The 12,518-nt window shown below is 42.5% G+C and overlaps 1 protein-coding gene across 1 annotated transcript in view; it reads right to left on the reverse strand.

The window, feature by feature from the left end:
- Nucleotides 1–647: 647 nt before the first annotated feature.
- Nucleotides 648–12,518, reverse strand: part of FAM162B (family with sequence similarity 162 member B) — a 41,160-nt gene continuing 29,289 nt past the window's right edge. The window contains exon 4 of the mRNA XM_077292847.1: nucleotides 648–924. Coding sequence (XP_077148962.1) covers nucleotides 847–924 — 78 coding nt within the window. The 3' untranslated portion in view covers nucleotides 648–846. The remainder of the gene's footprint in view (nucleotides 925–12,518) is intronic.

The following is a 12,518-nucleotide window of genomic DNA, read 5'->3' on the forward strand; positions in this document are numbered from 1 at the left end:
AATACGCTGACACACCCTGACTACGGATCACTATTTTGGGAACATTTCTCCGTATTACGGCGGTAGTACGGACGTATAATACGTGGCGTATAGTCTTACGCCAAGTGTGACGCCGGCCTTAATGAGGACTTAGAACTACACAATGAGTATTTGATGATTTTTTTTACACCATGTATTTAATGGAAAATGCAGCTTATTGCAGTTCCAGCAAAGCGAAAGCGATTTATAGAAACTGCATAAACTGTTCTGCGGTGCATCATTTTTTTCCCATAGACTTGAATGAGATTATGTAAATCTATAGGTAAAAATGCACATGCATTTGTAGTGTTTCCACTGTTTTGTTAGTTTGTTCATTGTAATGTATTGTATGTAATGGTGCTCTTCAAATAAGTAATAATAACCTGTATCCAATATATGTCAAGTTTCTGACTTTCTTCCTGTCTTCTGTTCATTGTATGTAATGGGTGACTGAGGAAGGTTTTCAATAGTATCTGAAAGGAGGCAGGCTGAAAAATGGGGACTGCATGCTGCTGGATAGAGAGAAGTGCTTTACACCTAGTAAGATATATTACACAGTTTGACTTATTTATATGTACTACAGGTTTACGAAAAAAAAAAGAAAACCAATAATGAACAGCACACTTTAATTGTAGACAAGTATAGTTTTGCATCGTGCATAGGGGAAGTATACCCAATGAGCTTTGAAGAGTAAATATATCATTAACCCTAAATATTCAGAAACCAGAAATACTTTATTAAGTTGCAATATTGAATCGGATTATAAAGTTGTGCTAAATTCAGGATTATTCTTGCTATTTATCATGATCTGTTGCACAATTTCCAGGTTTACTTTCCTGATTCTTTACGCCACTTTTCTTTCTTGGCTAGGTTCAGACTGGTGAGTGACTCATGACGTGCAGCAGCCTGCAATATAGAACCACATGTTAATTCAGAGGTCAGGCATGCTAGTTATCATTATTAGAGATGAGTGAATTTGCTCGGGTCCCTGCTTATTCGGCAAGCTATAGCGCTTACCGAATAAGCTGCAGAGGGAACCCGGATACCTGGATTGCGCCGGCTGATCAGCTGTTTGGCTCCGCAGCTGCATGTGTCGCGGTTGTGTGACAGATATTACACTTGCATGGAGAGCCTGTTTGTTGGGCTCTCCATGCCTGTGCTGTGACAGTGACACAGCCATGACACATGTAGCTGCGGCGCCAGACAGCTGATCAGCCGGCGCAATCCAGGTATCCGGGTTCCCTCTGCAGCTTATTCAACAAGCGCTATAGCTTGCTGAATAAGCAGGGACCTGATCAATTCACTTAACTCCAATCATTATTGTTATTAATAGAGATGTGCCTGGGTGTGGGTTACCACTAGAGTTTAGCGATTTAAAAAAAAAAAATTTGGTTCTGATTACAATCGGTGGCAAATATTGTATTTGCAATATTCTCCGAACACAGAAAAAACGTAATTGGAGTCACTTGTAGTAGAAATGACCAAAGATGTTCTGAATTGATTGTCAAACATAAATTTGGCACAAATAGGGTACCAATATGGCACAAATATGGCAAATTCTGATTCAGCGACAGATTCCGAACATATTCGCTCAACTCTAGTTACCACATATAAATACATACATAAAAGACAAAGATGGAAATTTGTGGTTGTCTTCATGAAAAAAAGGAAATTATATCTCTCCAGAGGTGCAATTACAGATTCTGATGACTTCTGAATTCAAATATTCTAAGATTTTCTGTTTTAATAAGGGCAGATTGAATACAATTTGGTCTACTAACTGGTGCTGAGCTAGTCTTCCTAATTTCTATTTGGGCAAATTCACTCAATTTGATAAGAATCTTATAATCTTGATGTGAATCGAATCTGGCGGGAATAAGTAAAAAATATATATTCTTATACTCACTGCTCCTTGGCCTTCCCCCTTTGCTTCCCTTTGTTCCTATCAACTCCTCTTTGGCCATCTTTTCCTTCTGTCCATTTCGCCGACCTCTTACTTTTGATGCTGCCATTGACTAGGCCCTATGTGGTTACATACAGCCGGTGAAATTAGTGTTGAACACGTCAACAATTTTTTAAGTAAATATATTTCTAAAGGTGCGAATGACATGAAATTTTCATCAGATGTCGGTAACATCCCATCCAATCCACACAGGCAAAGAAATAAAAAATGAAGATAATCGAGCTCAGGAAACCATGAATATGCTTTAATTCATACAAAGTGCATAACAGAAGACAAGATCAGCAGTACAGCCAGAAGGAATGCAACATCAACACGTTCTGTGTGACAGACCACCCTTAGTCATGATGCTTGACAGTGAATGAGTATATCCTTATAGGAAGGAAACTCGTCTGCTGTGTTCTGGTGAACAAATCAGTGTACTAATTAATTGGCTCAATTGAAACTCGTGATTGCACATACATGATATACAAAATTTACATTGAAAATACACATTAAAAAAATACAAAAGTGCAGAGATTACGTATTTTTTGCATGTGTGTTTTCTATGTAAATGTTGTAAATCGTGTGTGCAGTCACGAGTTTCAATTGAGCCAATTAATTAGTACACCAATGTGTTCACTGGAAAACAACACAACATATAAAGAAATACTCATTCAATGTCAAACATCATGACTAAGGTTGGGTTGTCACTTGGCTGTACTGTGGATCCTGTCTCTGTTATGCACTTTATATGAATACAAGCCTATTCTTGATTTGTTGACCTGGATTATCTTAATTTTTTAGTTCCACGCCTTGATTTTCCAGGCCCCAAACACCTTCACAATGTCCTCTACTGTGAGCTGGATCTTATCTTGCAAATAAATCAAGCCATATATGTTAATAAATAAAGTTATATGTCATAATGAGTAATGACACAGGTAAAATGAATAAGCTTACTGACTTGTACTTCATATAAATGCTTGCATGTCATGGACATTAATGACGTGGGGCCTAGTCAGTGGCAGCAGAGGTGTATCTAGGTTTTCCAGCACCCAGGGAAATAATTAAGTTTGTCGTCCCCCTTCCCAGGCACATATGCAATTTCCACACTTAGGCCGAAGTCACACTACGGTAGAATACAGGCAGGTGCTATGCGTGAAAACATTGCATAGCATTCAGACCAGTGTTAATCTATGGGGCAGCTCTCATCACCGTTTATTTTGTCGGGCGTATTCAGCATGCGTGTAAAATCACAGCATGCTGCGATTGTCACTGAGACTCGACCAAAACTCACCACTGCAAGCCTATGGGTGTGAGAAAAAAATCGCACAGCACTCGGACCATGTGAGTGCGGTCCGATTTTTATGCATTGGAGTCCTTTGAAAAGCTGGCTATTCATGTGCCGCATACAGTAAAATCGCACTGACAGGTTAGAATAGAATAGATATATACACCTAGAATGCATAGATATATAGATGTCATTGACACACACATATATATATATATATATATATATATATATATATATACAGTACAGACCAAAAGCTTGGACACACCTCATTTAAAATTTTTCTGTATTTTCATGACTATGAAAATTGTACATTCACACTGAAGGCATCAAAACTATGAATTAACACATGTGCAATTATATACTTAACAAAAAAGTGTGAAACAACTGATATTATGTCTTATATTCTAGGTTCTTCAAAGTAGCCACCTATTGCTTTGATGACTGCTTTGCACACGCTTGGCATTCTCTTGATGATCTTCAAGAGGTAGTCACCGGGAATGGTTTTCACTTCACAGGTGTGTCCTGTCAGGTTTAATATGTGGGATTTCATGCCTTATAAATGGGGTTGGGACCATCAGTTGTGTTGTGCAGAAGTCTGGTGGATACATAGCTGATAGTCCTACTGAATAGACTGTTAGAATTTGTATTAGGGAAAGAAAAAAGCAGCTAAGTAAAGAAAAACGAGTGGCTATCATAACTTTAAGAAATAAAGGTCAGTCAGTCCGAAAAATTGGGAAAACATTGAAAGTGTCCCCAAGTGCAGTGGCAAAAACCATCAAGCGCTACAAAGAAACTGGCTCACATGAGGACCGCCCCAGGAAAGGAAGAATAAGAGTCACCTCTGCTTCTGAGGATAAGTTTATCCGAGTCACCAGCCTCAGAAATCGTAGGTTAACAGCAGCTCAGATTAGAGACCAGGTAAATGCCACACAGAGTTCTAGCAGCAGACACATCTCTACAACAACTGTTAAGAGGAGACTTTGTGCAGCAGGCCTTCAAGGTAAAATAGCTGCTAGGAAACCACTGCTAACGACAGGCAACAAGCAGAAGAGACTTGTTTGGGCTAAAGAACACAAGGAATGATGTTGTGAACTCTATTTTTAGGCTCCCTCTAGTGGTCACAAGCGGTACTGTGTAGTGTTGTCTTTCTGCAGGTTGGCTGCATCAGCTGGTTCGTTATCCTTGCTTGGCTTACTATTTAGCTCACCTGGATACTCAGTTCCTTGCCTGCTATCAATGTATTCAGTGCTCTTCAGATTCCTTGTGATTACCTTGCTCCCAGCCTCTCCAAGACAAGCTAAGTTTTTGTCCGTTCATTTTTTGATTATCAGCATTCATCATGTTTCTTGTCCAGCTTGCTAAGATGTGATCTCCTCGCTTGCTGGTTGCTCTAGGGGACTGAGTTTCTCCCCCCACACCGTTAGTTGGTGCAGGGGTTCTTGAAATCTCAGTGTGGATATTTTGTAAGGGTTTTTTACTGACCGCACAGACCCCTTTACTATTTTCTGCTATCTAGTATTAGTGGGCCTCATTTGCTGAATCTGTTTTCACCTCTGTGTATGTGCCTTCCTCTTACCTCACCGTTATTATTCGTTGGGGGCTTCTATATCTTTGGGGATTATTTCTCTGGAGGCAAGAGAGGTCTTTCTTTCTCTCTAGGGGTAGTTAGTTTCTCAGGCTGGCTCGAGACGTCTAGGATTTTTAGGCACGTTCACCGGCTACTTCTAGTGTGTTTGGATAGGTTCAGATTTGCGGTCAGTCCAGTTTGCCACCTCCCTAGAGCTTGTCCTATGTTTGTTACTTAGTTGGAGTAATTCGTGATCCTCAACCACTAAGGATCATAACAGTATAGCAGGCCAAAAAAGTGTTTAATGCATTTGAGGAGTGGCGACATTGGCTCGAAGGAGCTAAACATCGTGTGGTGGTCTTGACTGATCACAAAAACCTGATTTACCTCGAATCTGCCAAGCGCCTGAATCCTAGACAGGCTCGTTGGTCGCTGTTTTTCTCCCGTTTCAACTTCGTGGTCTCATACCTGCCTGGTTCGAAGAACGTGAATGCTGATGCACTTTCTAGGAGTTTTGTGCCTGACTCTCCGGGAGTTTCTGAGCCGGCTGGTATTCTCAGAGAGGGAGTGATTTTGTCTGCCATTTGCCCAGATTTGCGATGAGTGCTGCAGAAATTTCAGGCGGATAGACCTGACCGTTGTCCACCAGAGAGACTGTTTGTCCCGGATAGATGGACCAGCAGAGTTATTTCCGAGGTTCATTCTTCGGTGTTGGCGGGTCATCCTGGGATTTTTGGTACCAGAGATTTGGTGGCTAGGTCCTTCTGGTGGCCTTCCTTGTCGCGGGATGTGCGTTCCTTTGTGCAGTCTTGTGGGATTTGTGCTCGGGCTAAGCCTTGCTGTTCTCGTGCCAGCGGTTTGCTTTTGCCTTTGCCTGTCCCGAAAAGGCCTTGGATGCACATTTCCATGGATTTTATTTCGGATCTTCCAGTATCTCAGAAAATGTCTGTCATCTGGGTGGTGTGTGATCGTTTTTCCAAGATGGTCCATTTGGTGCCCTTGCCTAAATTGCCTTCCTCCTCCGATTTGGTTCCTCTATTTTTTCAGAATGTGGTTCGCTTGCACGGCATTCCTGAAAATATTGTGTCTGATAGAGGATCCCAGTTTGTGTTCAGGTTTTGGCGGACTTTTTGTGCTAAGATGGGCATTGATTTATCTTTTTTGTCGGCCTTCCATCCTCAGACTAATGGCCAAACCGAGCGAACTAATCAGACGTTGGAAACTTATTTGAGATGTTTTGTTTCTGCTGATCAGGATGATTGGGTGACTTTTTTGCCATTGGCCGAGTTTGCCCTTAATAATCGGGCTAGTTCTGCTACTTTGGTTTCGCCTTTTTTCTGCAATTCTGGTTTCCATCCTCGTTTTTCCTCGGGTCAGGTTGAGTCTTCTGACTGTCCTGGGGTGGATTCTGTGGTGGATAGGTTGCAGCAGATTTGGAACCATGTGGTGGACAATTTGAGGTTGTCACAGGAGAAGGCTCAGCGCTTTGCCAACCGCCACCGCGGTGTGGGTCCCCGACTTCGTGTTGGGAATTTGGTGTGGCTGTCTTCTCGGTATGTTCCTATGAAGGTCTCCTCTCCTAAATTCAAGCCTCGCTTCATCGGTCCTTATAAGATCTTGGAAATCCTTAACCCGGTGTCTTTTTGTTTGGATCTCCCAGCATCGTTTGCCATTCATGTGTTCCATAGGTCTTTGTTGCGGAGGTATGTGGTACCTGTGGTTCCTTCTGTTGAGCCTCCTGCTCCGGTGCTGGTCGAGGGCGAATTGGAGTACGTGGTGGAGAAGATTTTGGATTCTCGTATCTCTAGACGGAGGCTTCAGTATTTGGTGAAGTGGAAGGGCTATGGTCAGGAGGATAATTCCTGGGTTGTCGCCTCTGATGTTCATGCGGCCGATTTGGTTCGTGCCTTCCACGCGGCTCATCCTGATCGCCCTGGGGGTCTTGATGAGGGTTCGGTGACCCCTCCTCAAGGGGGGGGTACTGTTGTGAACTCTATTTTTAGGCTCCCTCTAGTGGTCACAAGCGGTACTGTGTAGTGTTGTCTTTCTGCAGGTTGGCTGCATCAGCTGGTTCGTTATCCTTGGTTGGCTTACTATTTAGCTCACCTGGATACTCAGTTCCTTGCCTGCTATCAATGTATTCAGTGCTCTTCAGATTCCTTGTGATTACCTTGCTCCCAGCCTCTCCAAGACAAGCTAAGTTTTTGTCCGTTCATTTTTTGATTATCAGCATTCATCATGTTTCTTGTCCAGCTTGCTAAGATGTGATGATAATGTGTGCAAACTGTAAAGCGCTGCGGAATATGTTAGCGCTATATAAAAATAAAGATTATTATTATTATCTCCTCGCTTGCTGGTTGCTCCAGGGGACTGAGTTTCTCCCCCCTCACCGTTAGTTGGTGCGGGGGTTCTTGAAATCTCAGTGTGGATATTTTGTAAGGGTTTTTTACTGACCGCACAGACCCCTTTACTATTTTCTGCTATCTAGTATTAGTGGGCCTCATTTGCTGAATCTGTTTTCACCTCTGTGTATGTGCCTTCCTCTTACCTCACCGTTATTATTCGTTGGGGGCTTCTATATCTTTGGGGATTATTTCTCTGGAGGCAAGAGAGGTCTTTCTTTCTCTCTAGGGGTAGTTAGTTCCTCAGGCTGGCTCGAGACGTCTAGGATTTTTAGGCACGTTCACCGGCTACTTCTAGTGTGTTTGGATAGGTTCAGATTTGCGGTCAGTCCAGTTTGCCACCTCCCTAGAGCTTGTCCTATGTTTGTTACTTAGTTGGAGTAATTCGTGATCCTCAACCACTAAGGATCATAACAGAATGAACATTAGACCAGTGGAAATCTGTGCTTTGGTCTGATGAGTCCAAATTTGAGATCTTTGGTTCCAACCACCGTGTCTTTGTGCGATGCAGAAAAGGTGAACGTATGGACTCTACATGCCTGATTCCCACCGTGAAGCATTGAGGAGGAGGTGTGATGGTGTGGGGGTGCTTTGCTGGTGACACTGTTGGGGATTTATTCAAAATTGAAGGCATGCTGAACCAGCATGGCTACCACAGCATCTTGCAGCGGCATGCTATTCCATCCAGTTTGCGTTTAGTTGGACCATCATTTATTATTCAACAGGATAATGACCCCAAACACACCTCCAGGCTGTGTAAGGGCTATTTGACCAAGAAGGAGAGTGATGGGGTGCTACACCAGATGACCTGGCCTCCACAGTCACCAGACCTGAACCCAATCGAGATGGTTTGGGGAGAGCTCAACCGCAGAGTGAAGGCAAAAGGGCCAACAAGTGCTAAGCATCTCTGGGAACTCCTTCAAGATTGTTGGAAGACCATTCCCGGTGACTACCTCTTCAAGCTCATCAAGAGAATGCCAAGAGTGTGCAAAGCAGTCATCAAAGCAAAAGGTGGCTACTTTGAAGAACCTAGAATATAAGACATATTTTCAGCAGTTATACACTTTTTTGTTAAGTATATAATTCCACATGTGTTAATTCATAGTTTTGATGCCTTCAGTGTGAATTTACAATTTTCATAGTCATGAAAATGCAGAAAAATCTTTAAATGAGAAGGTGTGTCCAAACCTTTGGTCTGTACTGTATATATATATATATATATATATATATATATATATATATATATATATATATATACACTGCTCAAAAAAATAAACACTTAAACAACAGAATACAACTCCAAGTAAATCAAACTCCTGTGAAAGCAAACTGTCCGCTTAGGAATCAACACTGTTTGACAATCAATTTTACATGCTGTTGTGCAAATGGAATAGACAACAGATGAAAATTATTGGCAATTATCAAGACACCCTCAATAAAGGAGTGGTTCTGCAGGTGGGGACCACAGACCACATCTCAGTACCAATGCTTTCTGGCTGATGTTTTGGTCACTTTTGAATCGTAGTTTTGCTTTCACACTCGTGGTAGCATGAGACGGATGCTACAACCCACACAAGTGGCTCAGGTAGTGCAGCTTATCCAGGATGACACATCAATTCGAGCTGTGGAAAGAAGGTTTGCTGGGTCTGTCAGCGTAGTGTCCAGAGCCTGGAGGTGCTACCAGGAGACAGGTCAGTACACCAGGAGACGTGGAGGGAGCCATTAGAGGGCAACAACACAGCAGCAGGACCGCTACCTCAGCCTTTGTGCAAGGAGGAACAGGAGGAGCACTGCCAGAGCCCTGCAAAATGACCTCCAGCAGGCCACAAATGTGCCTGTGTCTGCACAGTTAGAAACCGACTACATGAGGAAGGTCTGAATGTCCGACGTCCACAGATGGGGGTTGTGCTCACAGCCCAACACCGTGCAGGTCACTTGGCATTTGCCACAGAACACCAGGATTGGCAAATTAGCCACTGGTGCCCTGTGCTCTTCACAGATGAAAGCAGGTTCACACTGAGCACATGGGACAGACGTGATAGAGTCTGGAGATGCCGTGGAGAGCGATCTGCTGCCTGCAACATCCTTCAGCATGACCGGTTTAGCAGTGGGTCATCAATGGTGTGGGGTGGCATTTCTTTGAAGGGCCGCACAGCCCTCCATGTGCTTGCCAGAGGTAGCCTGCCATTAGGTACCGAGATGAGATCCTCAGACCCCTTGTGAGACCATATGCTAGTGCGGTTGGCCCTGGGTTCCTCCTAATGCAGGACAATGCCAGACCTCATGTGGCTGGAGTGTGTCAGCAGCAAGATGAAGGCATTGAAGCTATGGTCTGGCCCGAGCGTTCCCCAGACCTGAATCTGAAGAACACATCTGGGACATCATGTCTCGCAGATGAAGACCATCCGCTGCCTCATCAGGGGCATGCCCAGGTGTTGTAGGGAGATCATACAGGCACGTGGAGGCCACACACACTACTGAGCATAATTTCCTTGTTTTGAAGCATTTCCACTGAAGTTGGATCAGCCTGTAACTTCATTTTCCACTTAGATTTTGAGCATCATTCCAACTCCAAACCTCCGTGGGATATTAATTGTGATTTACGTTGATCATTTTTAGGTTTTCTTGTTCTACACACATTCCACTATGTAATGAATTAAGATTTACAACTAGATTATTTCATTCAGTGATATCTAGGATGTGGGATTTTAGTGTTCCCTTTATTTTTTTGAGCAGTGTATATTACATACATACATAGATAGAAGAAAAGCCGGCAATTCATCTGCCCTGTTCTGTAAAATCACTGCAGGAGCCGATAGGATAGAAGAGACGGATTACATACAGTAAATACAAAGGGAATAAGTAGATATGTAGATGTCAGTGACAAATACAGTTAGTACAGTGTGTGTGCAAATTGCTGGTGTAGAGATCAGACTGAACCAAAGAATCCATTTTGTCTTCCTCCTGAGAAATCTGATAGATACAGCAAGAAGTATATTTCTGCAAACTTGACATCTTCTTTGTTTTGTTAGTAATCACGCGCGCATTCCTCCTTGAAATTGTAGCTTTTTTATCCACATACCAAATAATTGTAACTCTACACTAGAATAGACTTGCTTTGTAAGTGATTATGAAATATGAGCGCTTATGCGCATGTCTGAAAAATGTCTAAACTTTTTATCTATATAAAGAAGGGATCGTGCCCAGTGAGGAGAGGCGTGCTCTGAGGCCATCCCTATGTATGAACACACAACCTTTGTGCTGCGTGTCATTTATTTGGATCCCATCCAGGAAGCCAGGGACGGAGAGGACTCAACATTCTTTGGCGCCCGAACAGGGACCCGAGGCGAGAGTATCTGCTCAAGATTCACCTGTGGATACGGACAACGGAGATCTGGGATAATGGACGGCAAATGAACTAAAAAAAAAACCTGGCCAGGTAAGAGACATTATTAGTTCTCTTTTATCTGCCCTGTATTATCCGAAAGATCTCTATGAGCCGTGTCACGCTGGGTTAGTCTAGTAGTGAGTAGATACCTATAAAACTCGGGTTACCATATTGTATAGATTTATAAGTCCTGTCCCTGGCAGTGTGTGAACAGTGTGAAGGTTGTGGCATGTTGTGAAAGAAGAGCAAAAGTACGTAGAAAATAAGCCGAAATAGTTGGGGTATAAGCCTTATACACGGAAGTCAGCCTAACTGGGTCATGTGCTTGCGTCCTTTCGAGGAGACCTCCGCCCATGCTTGACTATTCATTAAGTGCTTAACCTCCTTCATTTCTGGATAAGGTTTGATAGAATGAGCCCAGGACGCGGTTTCATGAGCCTGGGACAAGTATGCTAACTGAGACAGAAAGTTTTGTGATCTGTATGGTGTTGCTGAGTCTGTTTGCATGTGCAATAGCACTCAAGTACGTCCTGCATATTAGAAGAAACGGAGCAGACGAGCCTTTCAATATTTTAGCTCCCTAGGAGAGAAGGCAACGAGACATCACCACAGTGATTGTCCAAACGTCACCTGGGGTAGAAATAGCAAATATTAAAAGGATATTTTAGCTCCCTAGGAGAGAAGGCAACGAGACATCACCACAGAGTAAGTGATTGTCCAAACGTCACCTGGGGTAGACATAGCTAAAATGGGAAATAAACAGACAAAAACCGTCTTAGGACAAGTGGAAGCAGCAGATATCATACAGGAAAGATGTGGAAAGACAGTCAGAAAAGCAGATTAGAAGGGTAAGAGAAAAATTGGGAATTTCAGAAGCACTTGTGTTCAGCACAGAATGGGAAAGAATGAGCAAGGAACGAGGTGGAATTATTAAAGATAATAGATGGATTTTTGTAAGTTTGATTGTCTAGACAAAGGAAATTGTTAAGTTGCTGGAAGATTATTTCTTTTTGGCGCAAAGCCAATTTTTTAGAAATCCTTATAACTTTTTGTCTGAACATAATTTTGAAGTTCTGTTTTTATCAAAGTGATATGTTTTGATTGATAATTCTTCGTGCAAAAAATTAGCATTTGGCATTTTGCCAAGTTTTTGTTACAATGTTTGAGAAACAAAAGGAAAAGTTCAAAGCCGCTACTCCAGACTGGAGGACGTTAGAACAACCAAATATTGTGAAACAACGATGTTTAGGAATAGCCATGGATATAAAAGAAAATCATAAGCCTGTCAGAATAGCTGAGGGTTATGATGGGGTAATTCGAACACTGCCATATACTGTGCCCCTAGAGGTCTCATTAGGACCTAAATGTTTTGCATCCAGATTTTTGTATGCCAGAGGTGCCCCAACATGTCTGTTAGGAACTGATGTTCTAAAGAAATTAGAAGCTAATATCAATTTTAGGAAAGATGGCACAGTTATGTTGACTATCCCTGATGATGCAGAATCATTAGAACAATATGTCAGAATTCAGGCTTTTGAGGATTTTACGGAAGAGAAAGAATACACCACAGATCTAGACCTCTCAATGATCCCAGAAACACTGTGGGCACAGGGTGACATTGATGTGGGATTATTGCATATCTCTCCTGTAAAATTATCTGTGCAACCAGGAACTGTTCTCCCACAGCTCAGACAATACCCTGTGAGTGCCCAACAGGAACTAGCGATTACAAAACAGATAGAGGAATACAGAGAGAAAGGAGTTTTGGTAGAGATACAATCACCTGCTAACACTCCTCTGTATCCAGTCAAGAAGAGAACTCTTGATAAGAGTTCTACACCCAAATATCGTATGGTACATGATCTAAGAGAAATAAACAAGGTTCTAGATCCAATCACCCCAGTTGTACC

This window comes from Ranitomeya variabilis, chromosome 2 (genome assembly GCF_051348905.1).
Source record: "Ranitomeya variabilis isolate aRanVar5 chromosome 2, aRanVar5.hap1, whole genome shotgun sequence".
Taxonomy (NCBI): Eukaryota; Metazoa; Chordata; class Amphibia; order Anura; family Dendrobatidae; genus Ranitomeya; species Ranitomeya variabilis.